The sequence below is a fragment of the Melanostigma gelatinosum genome (assembly GCF_949748355.1).
Source record: "Melanostigma gelatinosum genome assembly, chromosome: 15".
Lineage (NCBI taxonomy): Eukaryota > Metazoa > Chordata > Actinopteri > Perciformes > Zoarcidae > Melanostigma > Melanostigma gelatinosum.
The window spans coordinates 8079510-8103774 of record NC_136648.1 but is presented as its reverse complement, the minus strand read 5'-3'; the positions used below and the strand labels follow the sequence as shown (position 1 = coordinate 8103774).

Genomic DNA, 24265 nt, shown 5'->3' with positions numbered 1-24265 from the left:
GACACTTTACTCCCGATGTGTGTGAATGATTAGTTAGTCCTGCTGGGCAAGTGGAACCTTGCATGGTAGCCTCTGCCATCAGTGTGTGAATGGATGAACGATGACATGTATTGTTAAGGCGCGAGGACCTCGGAAGACGAGAAAAACAAGTCTCATTTACATAAAAGCTCATTAAGATACAGTTTATGAAGGAAAATAAACTAACCCAACAGCATTCAACCTCAAAAAATCTCGACCAGATAAATAGCTGCTTACATGTGACTGCACCACTAACAGTGATCCAATTATAGAATATGAAAGTATAGTGCTGACAGAGCCATTCTGCCTGCAATATTACTTTTTTATTTTTGATACTTACCAAATTTAGTTGATAATACTTTAAGTCAAGTGAAACATTTAATCCAATACTTATACTTGTATTTTACACTTGTATTGAAGTAATTCAGGTGAATACTTCCACCACTGCTGATGATTGTGAGATTTAATACAACAGAAATGAATGTGTGTCGCAATCACATGTGTCTGCAGTCCCTTTATTTCTGATAAAGAAATTCTTATCACACATTTATTTATTTGGGATTTTAAATTGCTTGAGGAAGTGATCTGACAATCAAAACCCAAGTGATTTTACATTAAAAAACAATACATTTGAACATTTAGGCTATTTCAGAATTGGAAATGATATGTAGAGCAGAGTTACAGTTGGCCCGATGACCTCTGGAGCCAGAGGAATCCTGAAAACAATCCCACTGTCTTCGAGTCAGAAACCAGATCTCTCAGCAGAAACAGCAACAAGCAGGCCCTGAGTTGTGATGCAAATTTGACTCCAATCGACACCGCAGCCCCCTCGTCCGTCATTTACACCTGAATGGATGAAACAACAGGACGTTAACCTTTAAATCATGTTTACACCATGAGTGGTTAGAGCGTTAAAACGACGTGAAAATCGTTTCAGACGACCCTGGCGCCTGTTTGGACAAGCCTGCTGCGAGAGAACAAAACGGGCTTCCCTTAATGATAATGAGCCGGGAGCGAGACGCGCCAAACAGGTGGAGGCAGAAAATCTGGATCTTTATAGAAAGTATTATTGCGTTATTCATGTTTTTAACTTTCAGAGACACCCGTTTGAAAACATGAAGGTATAGCACGCTGTATGTTTCAGAGTGTTTGTCATCATGGATATAAAACAAAACAAAAACAGACACGTTTATTTTCAGACTTGATAATAGATGATGCAGTCTCATGGAAAAGTACAAATATATTGTCGGATCCAATATGCTGCATACATTTTGATGTTTTGGGATATGTCTGTGTGTTATGTTTCAAGTGCTGTTAAACGATTGTGTTTTATTACACAATATATCTTCGTCTGTGTTTTTCCTTTCAAAGTTTTAACCCACTGCTCTGAGTCTAATTCTATTTTGTATTACTGTTCATCAAAAAAAAAAGCCATATCTCGTTTGTTGTGATGATTAACTGACAGTCTGTCATTTTAAGTTGTTGGTGCGTCTTGGCCTCCAGCCATTTCTGTCATTAGGCTTCTTCTCTTCAGCATATTACGTAAGAATGTGGTTGCTATATTTCTCGTGTTTGTAATTTGACTCCAACTTTTTTTTTTTCCAATCTCCAGCTCAGGGGGCTGGTCTGTTGAGTGCCTGCGTCAGCGTGTGGGGGAGGTCCTACAGCTTATAGGCTCCTCTGCACTGCGTCCACTGTCATATGAAGCACTGAGCCCCACTGCCTGCAGGAGCCGCTTTATAAAGAGCTAATTTTACCAAACTTTACGTTGTTTCCTGAGCTCTCACAATTGGCCAGGCGCACTCGGGCTAGAGACTTATAAAGTTTGGAGGACCTCCTTCCACTTTTACACTCGTTCATGTCTTTTGGAGCGCAGCTGTGGAGAGCGACAGTGAAATAGGCGCACAGTAGATCTGGTGCGGCTTTCGCTCAATCTAAACGCGACTTTGACAAGAGATATAGTTATTATTTCACCAAACGATGGCCTTATCCGGAGTGATGCTGCCGTCATTTTCGACATTCTCAAACCAAAGAGAAAAAACATGGGAAAACGTAAGTTAAAAGTTATATTGTATTGTGTTTCAAAATCTGTGGATATGTTTGATTTGGATTATATGTCACTTTCTTTCACTCGTTTTGTACTGTTATCTTAGCAAAGCGTTCGAAATAACATATATGCTTTGGGAAAAACAAGAAAACAACATGTTTTTAAGAAAAGAAAACTAAGTTTGTGTCTGAATTGCGTCTCCAGTTGGATTTCAGATGCGATATACAGTATTTTATTTCACAGAAACATCATATCTAAAAACATCTATTTATTCTTTCAGAGGTGGAAAGGAGACACGGACAAATTAGTCTCCGCCAGCTGCTCCATGCTTGAAATGGTACACAACCTGGACAATCACAGCAAAAGGGACGACGAGGATCTGAGTAATTACTTGGATCTGGATTTTATTCTCGCCAACACCACTGGCTCAGACTGCGCGGCGGAGTTTGTGAGCACAGCCGACCTCAGCATGTACATGACGGGGACCCCGGTGCCATCCTACGCAGCAGACGACCACCGCTCTCCGCCGCCGCCGTACGGCGCCAGCCTCATGACGGAGCTGCTCCGCTCCGAAGGAACCCACAACTATGGCATTACGCGCAACCCCTGCGTTCAGGGGAGATTTTATGTCAACACGGCTCATTTTCCCCGGCAGGAGATCAAAGTGGAGCCCCCCATGGACGGCTACGGCCCCGTTTTGGGCATGGTGCCCCAGAGCTGCAGCAAAATCAAGCAAGAAGGTAACGTTTCGTGCATGATGTCTTTCGAGCAGCCCCGAGTGGCCATCTCCCCGCGGGCAGTCAGCAACATGACCCCGCCTCTCAGCCCCGACAACCAGGGAGCTTCGGACTGCCAGTCACAGCTGTGCCAGCCCATGAACTACTCACAGAAGTATCACACACCAGCGGCTTTCCCACACCACCCTCAGGCTCCCCATATGCAAATGCCCTACCACGCTCCGCATGCTGCCTTTGGCATGTACGACGAAGGTCTCAGCCTGCAGCCAGGCGCGCAGAGGGTGATGCTCACACCACCCTCCTCTCCCCTAGAGCTGCTGGAGTCCAAACCCAAGAGAGGACGGCGCACATGGCCACGGAAGCGCACGGCGTCGCACACATGCAGCTACGTTGGCTGCGGGAAAACCTACACCAAGAGCTCACACCTGAAGGCACATCTCCGAACTCACACTGGTAAGTCTGAGCCCATATCCATCATGATAAATACGACTATATGTGTGCGCAATTACGCACATAGCTCAAAACCATGTCTTCTTTTTACTAATAATCTCCCATTTGTATTGTGTACGCAGGTGAGAAGCCATACCACTGCAGCTGGGAAGGCTGTGGATGGAAATTCGCCCGCTCCGATGAGCTGACCCGTCACTTCCGCAAACACACCGGACACAGGCCCTTCCAGTGTCACCTGTGTGAACGCGCCTTCTCCAGGTCTGACCACCTGGCACTTCACATGAAGAGACACATGTGAAGGAGCCCACATAAGGACTTGGGAGGGTGCTGTGTTTCTTTTCTTTTCTATTGTGATTCAACTGATGTCTTTTTTATTTAAATTGTTGTCCAAATGACCAAAGTCTTTTTTATATGTAATATTGAATGAAAAAGTTTTAGTGGTTTTATATTCTAATAATGTAGCTGGTACTACTTTGGTTCAATAAAAGCTTTAGAAAAGCTTTGTTTGCTTTAGAACAGGCAGACCAAGAAGGGGCTGGCCCTGTACATATACGAGGCTACTCTTCTTTGACAGAACTGGAACGCTGTGTTTGACACAAAAGTGCCTTTCTATGACTGTGCTACTGTAAAACTCTTAGTGATGGAACGACATGGCCATGAAACAGTACATGTTCTTATTGACAGGGGTGAAATGCGCATCGTTGCCTGACATGTGCAGAGACAATGTTTAATTTAAACTGCCTCAATGTCTGAACGGCCTGAACTGCTTTATTTTATTGATCATTCCTATTTGGAGCTGCTGTTGTCTTCTCGCGTGAAACTCCTGGATCCAGCCCCTCTGTTCGCTACCAGGGCTTGATGTCCTGTGCATTATTTTTCACTTAAATTTATATAAATATGTACATGTTTTTTATACTGTAAAATGTATATTTATTGTAAATATTAAAAACAATGAAATTGAACATCTGACTGGGGAGCTCTTTACTTTTCATGCTGTCATTTCAGATACATCTTGTTCACACATTTAGTTCAATGAACCACATCCACCCAGTCAACAGGCTTACTGCGTTTACAACCAGTCGAACTGCAGCAGGCCTGCAGACCATCAGATCAGTTACACGAAATAGGTTATATCGTATACCCACTTTAATTTGAACACAAGAGCACTTGATTTCCACTGTGATGTTTTGCAGCTGCAAGACACAGAAGGACAGCCGCTTGTGGGCTTAGCCTATAAATACAAACACGCCATTTCCATAATTACAGAGTGAGCCGGGAGCCGTCTGGACAGAGGGGCACAGCTAACCCTCATCAGGGAGCCCTTAGACTCCCTTTCTGATGGATGTAAATTATAGCAGGACATCAAAGGGCCTTAATACTACAATTACAAAGAGTCACTGTGCACAGTTTCAAAGTATCCGAGTCCGTGCACATCATGTCTGCATGGTGTCAGTCAGCATTTGTCTCTCCCGCATCAAAGGCTGCATTGAGTAGATTCATCAAAGCCAGATGGCATTTTTGAAAACTAGATCAATATTTAACATTCTTCCAATGTGTGGTCGGTGATTGACGCAATACTCCATGTGACAATTTTAAAACTTAAAAAAAAAATTTGATAAAACCACACCCTTCCTCAAAAGTGGTGTCACAGTTATCTCATCGCTTCGGTTGATGTAGAACACAATGTACACACAGACAGTGACTTAGATGTGTTGGTGCACTTTACTAGAATGTATCATGTTTGAAAAGAGGAAGTCCACAGGAGGTTAAAAATATCTGCAGTGGGAGATGCAAATGCATCACTCTCATTTCACTTTCCCCCCCAATATCAACACACGATATAAACACTAACTTGTATTCATGTCGGTACAACTATGTAGTGTACATTTTATCAAAGCATCAGATTAAGACCAAAGAAGAGTTGACCATTGCCTTCCTTCATAACACATCATGTCTGTGCAATGCTGAGCTACTGTTCCTCGAGACCACCTCTCCAATTATATATCATTTTTTATATATATATATATATATATATATACATAGATATATATAGAGGACCTCCCATCACGTGGAACTAGCTCATATATTTCTGGTGTCACTACAATATCTGATTTAGAAAGATGACACTTACCTTGTCCCAGGAATGTTAAAAATCACTTTTATTCAATTAAAAGACATTACAGTGATTTTTCGTTAAATAATCACATACTGTTTAACATTACAAGGTTGATATGTTGATAAATAAGGCGCCATCACTCTGTCCATGTCCAGTAAGGTCTGGAATATGCATACATTATGTGCCGAATAAACCTGATTAGTTTAATATAATTACAAGGATGCAATATTTTAAGTCATTTATACAAATGTCCGTCAACTGGAGTAGAAGACATTAATAAAATGAGGGGGAAAAAAAAAATCCACAGAAAAAAAATAAAAAAAGATCCAAAGGTTGATTTGAGTGTTGAGAGAAAAGCACAAAATTGGAAGCAGATGTCCTCGAGCATCAGTGGTAGTGTGAAGCAGTAGAAAGGATCCAACTAAATGTAACAGCACCAGTATAAACAATGTAGATTTACACGACTTCCATTTTATAGAGGCTCTTAGTTGTACGGGAGGGCAAGTTGTTTGGGCGTAACAACGAGGCAACCAATGACAAACCATCTGACACGCAGAGGCTGTAGACATCAGGTGTATTTGTTCATAAGAAAGGAAGACCTCAACTGATGATACGGGGCTAAACTATATTTAACCAAAGCTATTTGGACTTAAATGCAAGAAACACAGAAAAAAACCGAAAGCATGTGATAGACGATCACATCACAAAGCTCCAGTGGCTTGTTTTTAAATATGATCTTTTCTAGGGATAGTACATAAAACCACCATCCAACAATATTTACAGTAGATGATGACGTTTCTTCAAAAAAAAAAAATCTGAAATTGGACAAAGCGATTGTAGGCCACCAGAGAAGTTAACCCATCTGGTTTGACTTTCAATACAAATGTCGTTTTCTAGGTTCTATAGGCTATTTAAAAAACTGTTCATACAGTGCATTTTACAAGTACTTCATACACAACAGATTCATTGCTTTTGTATATAAATAAAACGGTAAAATATCCTTTAAAAAGGTCAGTTTCTTGCAACAGAACGGCTTTTGGATAAGGCAGGGTGATTAGCCATAACAGGATATGGAGCTAGATGTTGGGTTGTAGTGGAGAAGCCTGCTGGTGTGGGTCGCGTTAAACCGCTATGTTCTTGCAGGATGAAGCCGGGCTGAAATCAAGCGGCTCCGTATTGTCCTCGATTACAGTTTGCCGTGTCGTTTGGGAGCAATGAACCGTAACTGGTTGCTAAATGTGGAGTCGTATGACACGAGTCCAGCCACGGCTGGAGAAACACTGGTCTCTTGCACAAATTGGTAACAGGGGCTGCGAGTCATGACGGGCCAGTGTTGGTGCAGTTGTCACGAGCCTGCCGACGGAGGGCCGTAAGGCGGCCGGAAGAGGTCAAAAAAAAGATGCGGTCGGGCCCCGGCCGGTCAGGCGCTGGGCATGTCGGCCCTGCTGAGAGCGATGGCCAGCTCCAGGTCCTGCTGCTCCTGGAGCCGCAGCCTCCGCAGCCTCTCCTGCTCCTCGCGCTCGCTCTCCCGTTTGACCCACTCCAGCTGCTGGTTTTCACTTCCAAACTGGAGCAGAGAAGCAAACGTTAGATGCGGACCGAAACAATGCAGAGACGCAGGCTGGAATGTCAACATAAATAGAGAGAAGTCACGAGGGCAAAGAGCAAAAACGGCGGATGCAAATTTGAAATCAAATGCTTCTTAATAGGCAGAGCGTCAAAAGCTACGACAAACATAGCTGAAAGGATTCAGAGGGAAACAACTGCGACACTACAGACGTTTACATGTCACTTGGACGGCCAAGAAAGCAACACGAAAAGCTTCTTACACAACACAGTGACAAGTACTCGGATTATGCAGTGCGGACGGGTTTTTCACATGCAAAAGGTTGACCACAGTCTTACCTTGACACATTCAGATCCTGCAAAAATTACAATAAAGAGCTCGATAAAAAACAACAACTCAAACCACTTTCACAGCTGTCATGAGGGATAAAATGAGTTATTGTCAAGACAAATGATACAAACTCGACACAGAAACCTGCCATGCATCTTCTCTGCACTCGAGAGCATGCACAGCCGTTAGGCTGTGCACGATGGCAAAGAAGCGGAAGGAGGCGGACAAAGAGGCAGATTTACTCTGTTGTGCTCTCCTTTGAGGCACTTCAAGCTCTGACAGCAATAAAGCCTTTAGCTTGTACTTCAAGAGTTGAAAAATGCTCCTCAAGTGCTACCTGACCGGGCAAGTTCACCGACTCGCTGACTGAAACTCTTTAATCTTGACTTCCTGCTGAAGCCAGGGACGACAGAAAGCATGTAAAAGCCCCTTTACCCGGCCGACGGAGGCAACAATCGACTCGACGGACACAAGTAACGAGGACTGTCCAAGTCAGCCATGCAGACATTTCATTTCCTTACACGCCAAGCCCTTAAAAACGCTCTCAGATGTTCCATCAGTTGTTAGTCAACAGCCAGTAAGCACGGAGGATTGCTTGCTAAGGTCCCGGTGTGAGGTGGAGAGCTGATGGGTGAGATCATGAGATCAGCAGCTTATGCTGACCACGATTCTTGACCCATCAGAAAATTGCGAACTACACTTACAGAGCAAACATCTGCAAAACCCAAAGGACAGTCTTTTGATGCTGTACTTGAGTGTGTCGTAACAACAGAGTCTTTACTGTCAATCAAGACGTTCAACAAAATAAACACAAACTCCATGTTAGACAACCCACTAAACTAGTGCCTTCACTTCAGAAGCTAACATCTAGCGTCCTTGGGAAAATAAGCTCACACCTTCAAGACTAATGTGCAAATATTGTGTTGCTTCACTTTTCACAGGAAGCCAACAGCTTTAAGCTCGTGCCATGCAGAGCAGTCACCCTGGGGAGAGATATATTGGTTCCAAAAAAAGGTGTTAACCGCATTTTTGAGTAAGGCTCACTGATGCATTGAAGCCTGACAAGCACAGCGTTGCTTTTATGGAACACATAATTGCAAAAAGACTGACACACCCTGGTCTACTGTAAGCTTTGATCACATTTGCTAGAATAGCGTTAATATAGCGCGGCCCTGATTATGCCATCGCTCGAACTTTGTGCGCCAACGCCACAAAGGCTGCATCTGCAGAAACGCTTCAAGGAAATAAAAGCTCCATCTTTACATACCCAACTGCATTGTGGGCTCTTCACTTGTCCGTCTCTTAGGAGGCACATCTCTGGGGCCATCTTTGCTGGCTAACTGCGGTTACTCATCTCTACCCTTCTGCGTGCGGTAAAGCAAAGGGGAACACCGACTTTCTCACGCTGTGGCTTCTGCTAAGTGCAAGGTCACAGCGGAAGGGCATGTGCTGGGCACGGCCTGTGGGTAGTGTGTGACTTAACATACACGCCAACAAAAAAATAATTGAATAAAAGAAGATAAAACACCAGGCTGAATTCATTCAAACGCCATTGAACAGTAGCTCTCAATCTCATCCCACGATTCACGAGTTTAACTTCACACCAGCTATTTCCCCTTTATAACACCAACAACGGCTCATCCCTGTGTGAAAGCATAGAGCCATACCTCTACCAACAGCTTTCCTGTTTACAACTTCAAAAGAAGAAACGGCTTTCTCTGCACCCTCACAGCTCAACGGGGAAGTAGTTCTTTTAGAAGAAAACAGTCGATCACAATGAGCACTGCAAAAACATTGCTCCCACGATATTTATGTGACTATTTACAACCGTCAAAAAGCAGTAAAGAGCTAATGAAACTTCAACTGTATTTTTTTTTTTACATTACAGTTGAATTTGACATCTGCGTTTAACTCCGGGGTTCAGTGTGCAGCTCAAAGACACTTACACGTGCGGAAAAGGAGGAGCCGGGGATCGAACCGCCAACTTTTTGATTCACATTGGCATGATGAACTTTATTGATTCAAAGCCACATTAGATGGTAAATATGAGCGCCACTGAATCATTCAAATAAGCCGTAAGCACAGTAATGTTCAAGCACACACACACACATTAAGTCAGGGCTTACCATAGGGAGGCGCAGGCCGGTTAGGCACATTTTTCTTTGATGGGAGGACAGGGTTGTCCGACTTCTGTTCACACACAAGGGAATAGACAAAAATAAAAAAAAAATCGAAATGATGACTCCAACAGAAATGTCAGCCCAGATCTAATACCTCTGGCTTTATACCAGAAATACTTTATAAATGTGATAAATTAGCAGATAAAAAAAAAATAGTCATCAATCATAAAGTAAAATTAACAACGCAGCTTTCTACAGCCGAACGGAAAACGATGCTTCATGGTGCAACTGATTCATAACTCCGAGAGTCTCCAGAGCTTACCTTTGACATCTGACTGAAGTCAGCAAATCCACCCCCCTTGCTACCAAAAGAGTTGCTTCCGAAGGGGTCCACTGTCCCAAACGCCTCTGTGACAAGAGTACATTGAAATGCATTTGGAACATTTGATAGCATTTACGGAGAAAAAAAAAAAAAGGGCAGAAACTAAAGTTCAGACTCAGAAATCATCCCCGGCACCTTGTTTATTCTGAAAGGGGCCTGCATGCTATTTTCAGAGAGGGGCATGTGGCATGACCGTTTCATTTTCCACGACAATTCGCAAAACAAACCCTGGAAAGCAGCGGTTTTGTTTAACCTGACGTGTGCATCTGATCAGATAATTAAAGGTGTCAGTTGGCGCACTGTTAACCAGAACTGTGCCCGGGTTGTTTTGAAGCTCAGTGGTCTGCCGCTTAATGATAAAAACAGCAAACTGCAGCTGGTTACAGTGAAAAAAATAACCGTGGTAACAGAATATGTTTGTTGCGAGTGTGCAACCACAACAGACCCCCATTCATGTGAAGTCGGCAGTGTGTGTTTTTTCTTTTACGCACAGTAACTCAGCTCTACAGTTGCCTCTGTGTTCTTCTGAAGGTGTGTTGCATGGCAGCGCATCGACCAGAGTTAGCCACTAACTTAAAACAACTTCCGTACCGAACGAGGCAAAGCGGTTCAATAGCAGCAGATATAAAGACGGGACAGAGGCAGCAGAGAACTGGTTCAAGGAGTGGCAGTGTATTCTAGTAGAGAAGGGCCAGCAGTCACAGTTTCTGTTATGCTTGGCTCCTGCAAGCCTCCTGTTTTTCCAGGGTAGGGGAGAGTATTTTTAGTTGGCCAGTAGTTAAATGCGTAGGTACTCGACTAAAAATAGCCCTGAACCACAGGAAAAATTGAAGCCACAGCGAGTAAAAATTGTTTGCCCCCAATGCGCCCCAAAAATAAAATCTAAATCCAACACGTCACCCAGAATGGCGAAGAATGAGTCTTTGAGACTTGTTTTTAACAACAAAAACGTTCAGATGTCAGTTAATAGAGTTCAGTGTCTCATTCTGGGAAATCTGCACTTATATAGTGCAGAGACGACAATAAGCCAATAAGCCAAAGTACAGTAGGGTTAACTGCAGGGCCATCACCTGCCTTACTGCAATACGACTGACAAGAACAAATAAAAGCATAGAATCTTTATCACCCCGTCTTAAGTTCGTAAGCAAAGCATGGACTACAATATAGAGAACTGGAAAAACAATAAAAGCTAAACTGAGAAACTTTATGACGGCAAGAAGTCGATCGATGCTTGAGACCAGCAACGTACCTGGTTTTGGGCTGTGTGACGGGAAAGGGTCCCCACTGCTGAGGGCACTTGGCTGAGAAAAACAAATAAGCAAAGCACAAGTAGAGTGAGTAAGCTATTGAAAGGATCTCCATTAAACACCGACAATGTCAGCACAGCCGCCAGAAATCTCTCTTTGTGTTTGCTTTTCCAATACAACAGTGAAGACGTGTCAGAGCTTGTTTCTATCAGCACTAACAGCTGAAGCATAACATTTAACATTGAAAAGCGTATTTCATTTTGAACTTTTTGACAAAAGAGCATTGGATTTTCTCACGTTGCACACAAGAGAACCACGATCAACAAACATCATTTGAGCGGTAAAAAGAAGGCGGCGTTTGAGACCTTGAGCGGGGGAGTGGGCTTTCTGCTGAAGGGCTCCGAGGATCCAAACAGGTTTGACTTGTCGGTTCTCTTAAAGAAGTCTTCAGGTGAGGTGCCTTTGAAGGGGTCGCTTTCTCTGAAAGGATCTCCTCCGAACGGATCTAGAAAAAGGAAAAGTCAGTGAGAAGAGAGCAGCTGGCTGTGGACCGCAATCATCTTCAGCCTCTAAAGAAGAAATAATCATCGACGTTTTCCACAAGCAGGAAACAGGCTGGAACATACATTTCCATTTAATTAAAACTCCACAACAAGTACATTTCAGGTATTTAGTGGAAATGCTTAATCACAGGAACACATGAAATCAAATTGAAGCTGGCAGAGCAGGGAACAGCCATGAGCCTTTCATACATACAGGAGAAAATAATAAAGAGATACAGAAGGTATTCAGACCTTGGAAAGGGTCGGACTTGAAGGGGTCCTCTGTCTGGAAGGGGTCTGCTGCAGGCTCCCTGGCACTGCTGTTGTTGAACATGGCGATCCTCGACTTGAAAGAGCCGTCCTGATGAATGAATTCAGAAAAAAAAAAGAAAAAAAGTCAAGGCTTGACTGTTGACACACAATTCAGCAAAACACTGATGTTTTTAGTCGTCGCTATGTTGCAGCATGTATGACATAGGGCAAGGAAATATAGCAACTCAATACTTCTGGGACTACAACAAAGGTTTCATGAGCACATCTGCATTCCTCTGGCACCCGAGTGGTCGTGAAACAGGCACATTAGGAGTTGGTGATGTGAAAAGTGCTCCTCATGAGGACAAAAGGAAAAGTAGGATGAATTCTTGAGGTGAGCAGTAGGATGTATTCGTGATCTCCTCACCGTACTCCTGAAACCTCTGTTCTCCCTCTCTGCAAACCCTTCGCCTGCGTCCGGCATGTTGCTTAAGTTTCCTCCGTTGATGTCGCTCAAAGCGCTGTTGTACTGCTCAATGGTCTTGGTCACCTCCTTTTGGCTATCCTGGATCAGCGACAGCTTACTGCGAGCCTAAAAAACACATACAAGTTTAATCACACAATAATTGGATTTCCTTTACTGTCTCAGTTTAATTTAAAAAAAGGTGTCAACACTGGCCATGTCCCACCTGGCAGAAATGGATAAGCCACTATGATTTAACGCCACATTTTCAAATAAAAAGGCGTTTTCAAAAGAAAAAGAATATTTTTCACATTATTACTTGAATGGGATTTATTCTGCAGAAGTCCAATCCGTCATGGCTTTACCTTCACTCACTAAAAAACTAATAACCTGAACCGGATTTAGCAATTTCTGTAAAAGGTGGTTAGTGGTTAAGTTGATCACAACTGAAATACTGAAGCACGAAGGTCATTAAAGTAAAAGTAATGTTTCCCGAGTGAGATTGCCGCGTTATAAAAAACCATCAACACAAAACAAGTCTAAATTCCACAGATGTAGCTACTCTGCCTGCACTGACCTGGTTGATCTCTTCCTGAGTGGTTTTGAGAGACTTCGTGATGCTGTCCAGCTGGACCCGACCTGAGAGCAGACTCTGCTCGAGAAGGGCCTCCTCATCCTGCAGCCGGCTCAGGTCCGTCTTGGTGCGGCTCATTTCTTCCTCCTGGCTCTGGAAGTCGTTCTCCTGAGAGCGGATCTGGCTCTGCAGCGATGAAATCTGGAGGGCGAAAGCAAAAGACTGTATTTAAAATCACTATCTGTGACTTTGTTAAAAGTAATACGGTGCAGCGTTTCCCTTGAAACAAACCTCGACCTCAACTGACCTCGTAGTTTGATTGACATCTGGTATCATACTCCCAACAACACCAAAGCATTCCGCATGTATATTACCAATAACACAAATATAACAGCATTTCCTGCTGTAATAAGTCGAGTCTCTAACCATATGCGACTCTTCCTGGCACTTCTGCTTGACGTCGTTGAGCATTCCCTCCAGCTTGGAGCGCTGCTGGTCCATCTCCTCCAGACGCTCCTGGGCATCCTGCTTCTGCGAATCCAGGTCCTGCAGGCTGCTGCTCTCCCTGTCCAATCCACTCTGCATGTCCTGAGGGTCCATCACACACACGCACACACACACACACACACACAATAGTGATTACGTTTACCATCTTTTTGAGTGGGTCTCTAAACGTACAACACTTCAAAAATAAATCAAAAGGATTCATAACTTTGCTTTGTTTACAGATTTGTACTTACACTACACTATGTATTTTCTGAGCCCCTGAACTTTGTATTGTTGACTATTTCGCTGATATTTGACCCTTCAACAGACAACTTGACAATGATTTTGGCTCAGCCTCACCTGAACGGCACTACTTTGTTGTCTGATGGTTTCCTCCTTCTCTCTGATCTCTTGCTCCAGAATGAATTTCTCTCTGTAGGTGGACAACATGGGAGAGGAGGAAGTTAAGTAACAAATGGTGTTAGTACTTCCTCACTAAGCCGATAAATAAATTGGTTGATGAAAAAAAATGTATCTAAGAGTTGAAGAGCTTTGAACCAGAACATCACTTCACTACAACCTACCCTCCTTTTTCTGAGAGGAAGAGGAACAAAGCTGTCCTCCTGCTACTCACCTCTGCAGCTGAGCTATTTCCTGGCTGAGGTCGTCCAGCTCTTTGATGCCCGTCAGCTCGACCGATCCCGTGGAGCTGGTGCTGTCCTGAGGCGAGACGCAGAGGAAGACCAGTGAGAGAGAGAGAGGGGAGGAAAGTTGGGTAAGAAAGTACGACGGATGAAAGTGAGAGTGACAGAAGGTGAGAACAAAGACGACAAGAGTGACGACGGAAGGTAGGACAAAGAACATGGACACGAAAAAGAGGGGACACGGGGGAGTATGTTAAAAAATATAGGGAAATGGGACAAAAAGGAGGGAGAAGGAGCGCTGAGGGGACATGAACAGCACGCAGAGTGGGGGGAGCTCCTTGCCGATACTTCCAACAAAACAAAAGACACAGGAAGGAAATACAGAAACCTCACACAGCTTGGGGGGGGGGGGGGGGGGGGGGGGTTAGTGCTTCCAGACAATACATGAATGAGGAGAAATGCACACAGACAAGAGAATACAAAGGACTCTGGTGAAATCTGGCTTATATATCAGTGTTCAAGCCTTTCACCTTCAGTGTCCCAGAATCCTCTCTTCTTGGTTCAGACATACGCTTTTGATGGTCTGACACAAAAATGTTAGAACTTGACTCTACAAACACATCTTTAGATTTCATTTTTTTATGATGTTTGTTTAAAGATGCAATGCCTCTACAATGCCCTGGATATTCTATTTGTGTAAATAACCAGTAAAGCAGGTGACACTACCTGCTTTACATACATTATTAAGTAACTGTACTCTAGCTGGACGTTGGTTGCTTTGAACACCAATGATGATGAAACTGCAGCAGGTGGCAGTGCTCAAATTTGGGGAAAATCCAAAACATGACAGATATAGAAGAGTAAACTAGATCTAATAAACTCTGTGTTCCTGTTTATTGGGAATAATATGAGGAACATGGTCCCGTCTGCACATCGTGCTTCAGACTGAGAATATGACAGAACAAAAGCGCCACCTTGTGAAACAAAGCTCAACTACTCACTCTGCGCATATTAGCAAGTGCAGCAAGTTCAGGCCTCGCAGCTGACATAAGCCCCACATAAATCTGTTAGACAGGACAGAAGAGAGCTCAAAAAAAAGCAGAAGCAAAAACAAAAAAAGCTTTGGAATAATTTCAACAAACTGGGCAAGTAAAAGATGAAGCAGTGGTTGCTGAGGGATAAAGTCAGGACTCACAGGGCCCGCTGCTGAAGCTGCAGTCCTTTCTGATGGAGGAATCATGTCTGGGGTTAGAGAGGAAGGAGGGTCTACGCCTTTAGTGACCTTCTGCTGGATCAGGTACATGGCCAGAGAGAACTGCTCACGGTTCAGCTTGCCCGTCTGTTTGGTGTCAGCGAGTCCCCTGCAGAAAGGAGAGACTTCACTCAAAAGACAAGATCCTGTATTCTTCCTGAGAAAAGATACCAAACATCTGCTGACAACAATGCCCTGTGAGCTCACCTGTTCCCAACGCCTTGTTATAGCACACTTTAATATTGTTTTCTTTCTTATATTGCACCCATCTTCTGGGAGAGTTGTAGTGATTCAACCTGTCCACCAGGTGGAGCTATAGAGATACTCTGTGAGACTAGCTTCACGTAGTTATGGCTGATTTAGTGTGTCGTCTCACCATATCTGTGCCAGCATAGTCTGGGAGAGACTGGACTGCATGAAAATCTCTATGACCTCAGTTCCGTTAACGAGGCCGTCATTGTCGTCGTCTGTTTTCTTGAAGATGTCGTCATATCGCTCCCTGTCAGCTACCGGTACCACCCAGCTCACCACTGGCTGGAATGAACAAAAGACAACAATTCTTTGTTTATAGCAGGTGGTATTTGTGCATCATACTGGTGAAAAGTAAAAATGAACTACACTGTAAGTCTTGCCAAACATAGTGGATGAAAATGTACTGTTTTCTTCACCAACCGTCGACCACAAACATTATGATGATTTGTCACTGAACTACCATATGCAATCAAACATCATGTAAAACACAAGTTTAAATTCAAGCTACTGTAGCCAATGCAAGTGATACATATTGTACATAGTACATATATGGAAGAAAATTGCATTCTAAGCAATCTGGTATGCACACTAATTCTTTGCCTTGGGTAAGAAATCAGAGGAAAAGGCAATTCAACTGACGAGCAGCAAAGAACACGAATGAGAAGTGGCATAACAGGAACAGGGCGACAACAAGCGTCACGGCAGTCAGGCGATCGCGGTCTCGCTTCTTTTCCCTTTCAAGGAAACCTGTTACTCCAAAACAATCTCTGCAGCCATGACAAGGCAGTGAGGAACACATTGGCCTCTGGACAATGCTCAAAACAATGTGGCAAAACCAGTCCACCAATCAGCAACTGAGAAGAATCAATAATTTAAATGCTGGTTTTAAGGCTCTGCCCTTTTGACCGCTTACTTAAGAGAGGGTGAAGGAACACTAAATGTATTGAAGAGGATTGAATGTGTTTTCCATCTTATACTACTTGAAAGTAAATAGCCACATTTAGAAAGTGACATCCTAATGCATCCCAAGATTACCCTGGACTCGACTGCATGACGCTGCACTCGAGCAATGGATGAAGCATGCAACTAATTCAGGGAGGCAGCTGTGTGAAACTACCAAGACAGCATCCTGAGAGCCCCGTTTCCTTCATGAGGGAGGTGACACAACTATTTAATGAGAGGGAATATATTTCTTAATGGAGAAAGTAGGGCTGGGCGCTAACGCTATATTAACATTCATCAACTTTCAAAGAGTTTAAATTTTGGGATGTATAGCAATATAGGATATGTGTTCCTAATAATATCGTGATAGTCATTTTAACCATATCGCACAGCTTTTGGAAGGAGCACTTTCACCCCCCTACAGACTAATCGATGCAGTGATATGGTCGCTACACCTCAAGAGAAGCGCAAGTGAGGCGACGTACCGGTGAGCTGGATTTAAAGGAGAGTTTTGGAGAGAGGTTGACGGTACTGGTGCTGAAGGGAGAAGTGTTGCCCAGAGGAGGAGTGCTTCGCAGGGACTCTTTGAGAGCAGACGGGCCAGCCGCAAACCCTGACAGAGCAGGCAGCACAGCCACAGCACCGGGCAGCGCCCCTGCAGACTTCTTCTTCTTAGAAGGGGGGATGAGGGAAGTGGGCAAGGCAGTTGGGACAGGCTCCTTTTCCATGGCACGATACACAAGATGCATTGCCTACAAAATGGGAAATCAGATCATTTATTAATATACAAAAAAAATAAAAAATATTCCCAGAATAACTCTGGAGAAACAGTAAAACTTTAAGTGAACAAAAGGCACCAGCTCACCACTGTGAATTCTTCTTTGTCCAACTGTCCATCTTTGTCCACATCACTTAGCTCCCAAATCTACAGACACATTATGTAAATGCCAAAATGAGCGTGCTTTCTTTGAATTGTTAACTTTGAAAATCTGCAATAGGGTTCTGCGTTACATCACGCCGACAAAAAAAAAAGTAAATTCACCTTTCCTAACGCATCCAGAGGTAGCTTGGAGTTTATTAAAACTGGCCTGACTTTATCACCCGGGAGGAGACCATTTACAGGGCACAGACTCTCAAAAATGGCCTCAAACTTCCCTTTTTCATCAGGCTGGGAAAGAAAAGAAACACAAGTTTTTGGTGACAAGCTTAATTCTCTCATGAATGTTCTTGACAAATGTATCAACTCACCCTAATTGCCCACTGTGAATCAGGTCCCGTCGTTGAAACACTTAATAATGGGCTGTCAGTATCTTTCTGTAAGAAAGTGAGATTAACAAACAAGCAGAGCAGGCAAACAGTAACATATAAATACAGGTAGTGATGCAATTTACCCTTACAATATCACTTTCTGAGACATTCAACGTCCATTCATTTCTCACACGACCAATAAAAGCTTTTCCCTGCTCAGTGCGTTCCCTACCAGATCATTGGATATTGTGATTGTCAGTGGAGTCTTACGAGAGACTTACAAATTTTGGTGCAGCTAAGTGTTGGTTGAGATTGTTAAGGCTGATATCATTTCCACTCTGTGCTGAGGCCACAAGTCTCACAGCAATGAAGAAACCCTACGAAAGAGGAAGAAATACAAGTCAAATCCGGTGTTTTATGCACACATCAGCATCACCGATCACAGCTAAATCCAAGAGGAATGCAGGTGTACCCGTCTATCCAAATAGCCTTTTCTTTCTGAATCTGCCAAATCCCAAATCTAAAAATAAGACACAAAAAAACAAACAGTTTAGATGCTATTGTTTACATTTCTATTTCGTGTACATGTGGGCGGTTTTGTGACCCACCTTCCCCAATGTACTGTCTGACAGCCCTGACTTCTTAAGGAACTGAGCCGCATCTCCAGCTGATATTCTGCCTGTGTTTCCTGGATCCAGCTACAAAGAACAAATAAAGCAATACTAAGCGGGCACAACAGACATCACTGTATTCATCAATTGATTTCATATGACGGATCACATTCAGCTGAATGAAAACTCGAAGCTCTGAAGTAGAAATCAAAGCAGTGACCCCGGACCTTACCTGTCTGTAGTAGCTCTCATAGGCTGGGTTCCCACTTGATAACTGGAGAAGCAGACAGGAGAGAAATATAAACACACGCTGAGTTGTAAATGAGACTGTCAGCTAACACATACATCAAATTAAGTTGTTCAGAAGCTACAAAGCATAGTTATAACGTTAGCAGACTGTAGCTAGTTAACGTTAGATCATTCAGTTAAACACAGCTTTGATCGCTAACGTTAGCTGACTAACTAAAGGTTTGTTCTAGCTACTAGTTAGCCACGTTTTATCTTGATCAGCACCACCCTCGACCAAAAGCTAATTACTTCGCTAGTAACATTAACGTTAGCTTCCCTACTCGATTAAAACGTAAAGGACTGCTATCCTTACTTAACCTAGCTAACCGTGTTAACTTAGTTGACAACGAAAGGTTGCTAATACGGTTCCACGGTTCCACTATTCACCGCAGATTTGAAGTAGTAATGTGGTTAGGCCACACACCGACTGTCACTGTCACTTGGCAATGATCAATAAGTACATTTGACACTTTTCTTGAGATATTGAGAGTTGTTACCTGACTGAGAGTCATGAGCGCCGCCATATTTCCTGGTGTCTCGGGAGTGCGCAACCGCCCCTTAACCGAGCGGGCACGAGCGGCGACAGACCGGTGGGGCCCTGGTTCCGGTGAACCGTTCTCGGTCACTACACCAGTGACAATGGCTGAACTATGAACCGCTATGAACGCACCACCTACTGACGCTGAGACGGATTACAGATGGGAAACATAGATTGTCCCTTTCATAAACTCACAGTCAACAAAGTTGATAAAGTAGATGTAAAGGTAGTACGCTACTATCGCCCATCCCATTCACTCATGTAGTAAACCTGGAGTTGGGAGTGTTTCAGCAGCAGGAGGACTGGTTGGTTTTTTGTGGCTCTTGGCAAAATATGATATACTTGCCATCTGCTGCTTGCTTTGAGGCAACACAACACATATACAGGTCGAGGAATATGTGGGTCACATCTACATTTTGCTCCAGGGCCCCTTAGAGGAGAAGTCCGGCCCAGAGAAACAAAAAAGAACCCATTCGATTTCAGAAGTGGTACTATTTCCTAATTGTTCACACATATAAGCTTAACTATACTATTGGACAGACAGCAGTTTATCAGGGGTTTCGGTATTCCGTATGCAAAATCAACTAAATCAAGTTACCATTCCACATTTGTCAGATGGCAATTTATGTTGTTTGGGTCAACATGACATGTGAAAACCTTTTTAAATGGAGTTTGGAGTGTAACAAATCTCTATGGCGATCTCGCCACTTTTGTCCCAGTTATGGAATTCCCCATCCTAATTTTGAATTGGAAAATGCTTTGGAGGAAATGGAACTTAACTTGTGAACCCACCTTCCTGAAGTTGAAGGTTTAACATTATCCATTCATTTATTTTCCTAAATTTTAATTTTAAAACTAAAAGTCTCAAATTAGTTTTTTTCAATTCTGTCCAACACTGCAAAACATTAAGTAGGTGTAAAGTCAGACAACAGTAATATTAACGAAATACCAAAAACGTGCATATGTAGTAAGAAATATGACCAGGCAATAAGGTTATAATCTTTTAATAAAAACTTTGGTATCAATAACATTCTGGCCAATAAAAATAAGTGTGCGACCCTTCATGATGTCACGAGTCACACCAGGGGCTCACCATCTGTTTCTCCAGACTTTCCAGAAATAATGCAGGATCCATCACGTTACCATGAAGACATTCATGTCATTTAAATGTAGAAAAACAATTTCACTGTGCACTTAGATAAAGATTAATTTATATCTGAACACTTCATTCAATTATGCCTTAAGAGTGTGGAAAAGAAATAGTCAGCGCTACAGACAACCAAAATAAGTTACACGACAATCTTGATTTCTGTCTGTATTTGGTGATATTTTGCATAAATCTTACAGATTATGAATTTAGATGTTCAGTTATGTGCATTTGTTGTTTCACCAAGTTCCAAGATGTATTGTCATCTGGGAACAATGAATCTTAATGGCTAATTCTTATTCTCTGCAAATGTCAAATTTTCCAATCACAGCTTCTGGTTAACTCTAACCTGTGCAGGGGAATCTGCATCTAAAGTAGACGTGTAGATCGAGAAAACACTGGATGTCAACTTCTCCCTCTTCTCTGATATCACAAAATGATGAATGGACTTTAGAGGTGGAATACCTTAGAATCAATCTAGCAGTTCAGGGGCAATAAGGTAATTTCATGACCAAAAATAAAGACAAACTAATTGTATTCAAATCCCCCCCCCCCCCAAATTGGTTTGTGTCCAAATCGGAAATTTCTCAGGGAAAGGATGCACAGCAGCCACAATACCCCTGGGAAATACAGGACAGAGTTTCTAAAAGGAGGGACAGACAACATTTCTGGCCACACCTCCTCAAAGCTCATCTTTAAGCTTTGCTTCCTCGTCTTCCATTTCTGAAAGTGCCTCCTCCATTTCATCCTTTGTTTCTTCCTCATCAACGTCTTCATCATCATCGTCGCCATCGCCATCATCTTCATCATTATCAACTTCGGTGTCTTGTTCTTTGTTCTTTTCCTCGTCCTCCTTTCGTTTCAAGTCATCTTGCTCCTGTTTCATTTTCCTCTCGGGTTCCTGTGGGGAAAGTTTAGATAATCAAACCATGTCGCCTAATCTATTCAGTATCTCACTGGCAATTGCTCTGTGTGTTGTGAAAATGACAAAATATGGCTTAAAAAGAGCACCAGCACACCTTTGTCACACCCCATGTCGCCATTGTAATGTCTTCCGCTTCCTTCACATCGTCTGAGATAAGGAAGTTGTCAAAGATGGTACCAGATTTCACCTGAGATAAATCAGTAAAACATGTTAAACTGTAGTTTAAGCACCACTACGGCAACAACATTACTATCAAAGATGATTTTTTTTCTCCTCTCTCACCTGCCAAAGATCAAGACCTAAAACAGCAACGTTGTCAAACTTGTAGATGTTTGAATCAGGACTGTATTCAGGATTATCAATCTCAGGATGCACCCAGGCTCCTTTGTAGTTGGCGTTATCGATCTGTTTGGGTTTCCATTCTCCCTGCAATACAAAAAGGTATTCATCATCAGGGAGCAAAGGAAAAGCTGAGGAAATATTAGCCATTTCTCAGGTAGAGGAGATCACACAAAGCATAAGCCATGACTATCTAACGTTAGCCTACCTTGTACTCTGGGTTAGGGATCATGGGTGGCTCCCACTCTCCATCCATATCCTCATCCCAGTCTTCAGGCTTTTTAGCATCAGGATCTGGAATGTTTTCAGGAGTATCCCAGTTCTAACAACAACAAAAAAAAAATGTAACTAATCGAATTATGAACGTCAATTTAAAGCGCAAGACTGCTGTGAAAATCCTGGAGTGTAATAAATGGAAAAGCATTCCTCCTCCAGTCGGCATTTCCTAAAAACAAACCCTAACCTCCATACCAGCACCCTCAGTCAGTGCAAACCAGAACAATGGTGCATTTGACTCATTTTATTACTTATATCAGTAAGCTTATGTACCTCAGGCTTGGCGTCATCAGCATCGTCAATCTTGGCACGATCATCCCAGTCCTCTGGCTTACTGGCGTCGGGGTCCTTAATGGTCTTTGGAGGCAGGAAATCCCAGTCATCCTCCAGACTGCCAGATTCTACCTTCTCGTTGTCAATCTTCACCTCATAGGTCTGATCTGGATTCAGGATCAGCGTGTACATGTGGGTCAGCTCATCATCCTAGAAGAAAAAAAACACAATCGTTTGGATCAAGCCACTAGTAGAGAGGCTGTGCTTGTTTTTTATACTAGAAGAAAAAACTATATATTTTTTTCCCCCTAAATTTAAAACGCCAGAATTACCTTGCACTTAATCTCTTTCTTGATGAGGTGATTCTTGCCCTTGTAATTGAAGATGACGTGGACTTTCTTCGTGCTGTAGCCACAGATATCAGGGCCTGGGTGAATAAATAAAAACAATTAAATGTATGTTCCAAATCCTGTTATCGTAACCATTTCATTATAATTGTTAATTACCATGCACATTATCACTTACCAAACATGACGTAGTAGGAGGATTCTCCATGCATGCCGGTCTGATCCAAGTCTGCAGGGAAGACCTTCACATAGCCGCCACCACAGTCAATCTTTTGCTCGTGCTTTACTGTGAACTGAATGACCAAAGGCTTGCCCTCGTTGCTAAAAGGCTCAAAACGGGCAGAGGTCGCATAGAAGCGAGCATCTTGGCTGGTTTGCAGACCTGAAGAGAAAGTGCAGAAGGACGTTTTTGCAAACACAAGACAAAAACAAAATAGGTTCTCTTTGGCTTATAGTGTGACAACTGTTCTACAAAACAGAGACAAGAAGGTAATTAAACATACACTGGATCTCATACATTTTTTGCATTAACGAGCTGTTTAGGACAATTTACATCCCAAACACATTTTTAATGGTGCCTTGGTATCTTTTTAGCCATAATGAACACAGATCAACGCAAGTGAGTAGAATCATGTAGACAACACACAACGTTTACCTTTGTCTTTCTCAGCATCTCCATAGAAGTTGCCAGCTGTTAGTTTCCACTCTCCATAGTCAGATTTGTGTTTGGAATTCAACCAGCGACTTCTCCATTCATCTGCACAGAGAGACCAGCAAGTTCGCAGAGGTTTAAACAATTACTTTATAAATACATGAATAGCTTAGGCCACAGCAATGTCGGTGTCAGTAGTGTGGGTGTTACGTTTGCTAGCTCCGGGGCCTTGGTAAAGTTAACGCAAGCCAGCTGCCAACCCAGTTAAAGTTAGAAAACGTTGATGTGACGCGTTTAACACTTAATCACCAATTGAACAAGAAAACCGTGAAAAACTAAAAACAAACAGGCTTTCAAGAGAAACTCAAGATGGTAATTGTGACAAAATGACGGCTAACAGTCAAGCTAACATGCAATGCATCAACGTTAACCTCGCGCACAGCTCGTGTTATACATTTATATTCATTTGTAACTTACCGCCGTCGAGAAACTCCTCCCGAAAGTAAACTTTTGCGTGAACGGAGTACACTGCTAACATTACCGCAACTACACCCAAGGCTTGCATTTTCCCCATCTCAGCTCAACTTTACACTACTGACAACGTCCTTGCAAAGTACTGAATTCCTTGCGAAGAAGGAAGAGGAGAGAATATTTCAGAGTCGCTCCAGCGAACAGATGTATGCATGCCATTGGACAACGAGGTGGTGTGTCTGGACCAATCACAGTAGACCACGAAATTTATGTCCTCTCCGGAGCCCGATCCAGGATCAGTGAGTATTTCACTCATTTCCACCTTGTCATCATTTCAACATTCCTGTAGAGGGTGCCAAATACAAAATGTAGAAAATAAAATAGTCACCATAGTTGGCTCAATCTTGATGCATTGACATACATATCACTATCACCCACATAGCACCAATTGGTGCTATGTGGGTGTTGTGTATGCACTGGACCTGATGCAGCTGGTTGGCTTCAAACCATATGGACAGATCACATCTACCGAGGACAGTGTTCTTAAGTTGACCAACATGTTTCTGTCGCCATCCCATCCTGTCTGTCCCACTGGGTGTTATGGAAGTAAGTGGTAGTCTCCTATTTGATCGTTCTGCTTTTTGTGAGATGTTGAGGCTGACGATTATTTTTGTTTACGGGACGATAGTAGAGATGAAGTCCGAAAAACACGTCAGAAGACGAAGCCGA

At 43.0% G+C, this 24265-nt stretch overlaps 3 protein-coding genes across 7 annotated transcripts; 1 reads left to right on the top strand and 2 right to left on the bottom strand.

The window, feature by feature from the left end:
* Nucleotides 1–1771: 1771 nt before the first annotated feature.
* Nucleotides 1772–4208, top strand: LOC306788851 (Krueppel-like factor 2). Its single transcript, XM_079284524.1, has 3 exons — nucleotides 1772–2070; nucleotides 2346–3255; nucleotides 3375–4208. Exons 1-3 carry the CDS (start codon nucleotides 1999–2001, stop codon nucleotides 3548–3550), a joined length of 1158 nt encoding a protein of 385 aa, XP_079140650.1. The 5' UTR covers nucleotides 1772–1998; the 3' UTR covers nucleotides 3551–4208.
* A 1206-nt stretch (nucleotides 4209–5414) lies between these two features.
* On the bottom strand, nucleotides 5415–19098 carry LOC306789321 (epidermal growth factor receptor substrate 15-like 1; the record flags this gene model as incomplete). Of its 5 annotated transcripts, none has more annotated exons than XM_079285218.1 (24): nucleotides 5415–6935; nucleotides 7274–7290; nucleotides 9392–9455; nucleotides 9708–9793; nucleotides 11017–11068; nucleotides 11380–11519; nucleotides 11809–11917; nucleotides 12236–12400; nucleotides 12849–13046; nucleotides 13272–13433; nucleotides 13692–13764; nucleotides 13966–14051; nucleotides 14977–15039; nucleotides 15171–15336; nucleotides 15604–15761; nucleotides 16907–17173; nucleotides 17287–17346; nucleotides 17464–17589; nucleotides 17670–17735; nucleotides 17951–18046; nucleotides 18142–18189; nucleotides 18278–18367; nucleotides 18513–18554; nucleotides 19066–19098. In XM_079285218.1, the coding sequence occupies 24 exons, from the start codon at nucleotides 19090–19092 to the stop codon at nucleotides 6789–6791; spliced, it is 2508 nt and encodes an 835-aa protein (XP_079141344.1). In that variant the 3' UTR covers nucleotides 5415–6788. The 5 variants fall into 5 exon arrangements, with proteins under 5 accessions (XP_079141344.1, XP_079141340.1, XP_079141341.1 ...); XM_079285214.1 differs by having other exon boundaries at nucleotides 9392–9452; nucleotides 19066–19092; XM_079285215.1 differs by lacking the exon at nucleotides 14977–15039 and having other exon boundaries at nucleotides 19066–19092.
* Nucleotides 19099–20094: 996 nt separating this feature from the next.
* calr3b (calreticulin 3b) lies at nucleotides 20095–23688 on the bottom strand. Its single transcript, XM_079284659.1, has 9 exons — nucleotides 23543–23688; nucleotides 23069–23170; nucleotides 22592–22795; nucleotides 22399–22493; nucleotides 22067–22276; nucleotides 21726–21839; nucleotides 21461–21604; nucleotides 21273–21365; nucleotides 20095–21154 (listed from the first exon to the last, which is right to left on the bottom strand). Exons 1-9 carry the CDS (start codon nucleotides 23637–23639, stop codon nucleotides 20936–20938), a joined length of 1278 nt encoding a protein of 425 aa, XP_079140785.1. The 5' UTR covers nucleotides 23640–23688; the 3' UTR covers nucleotides 20095–20935.
* Nucleotides 23689–24265: the final 577 nt, after the last annotated feature.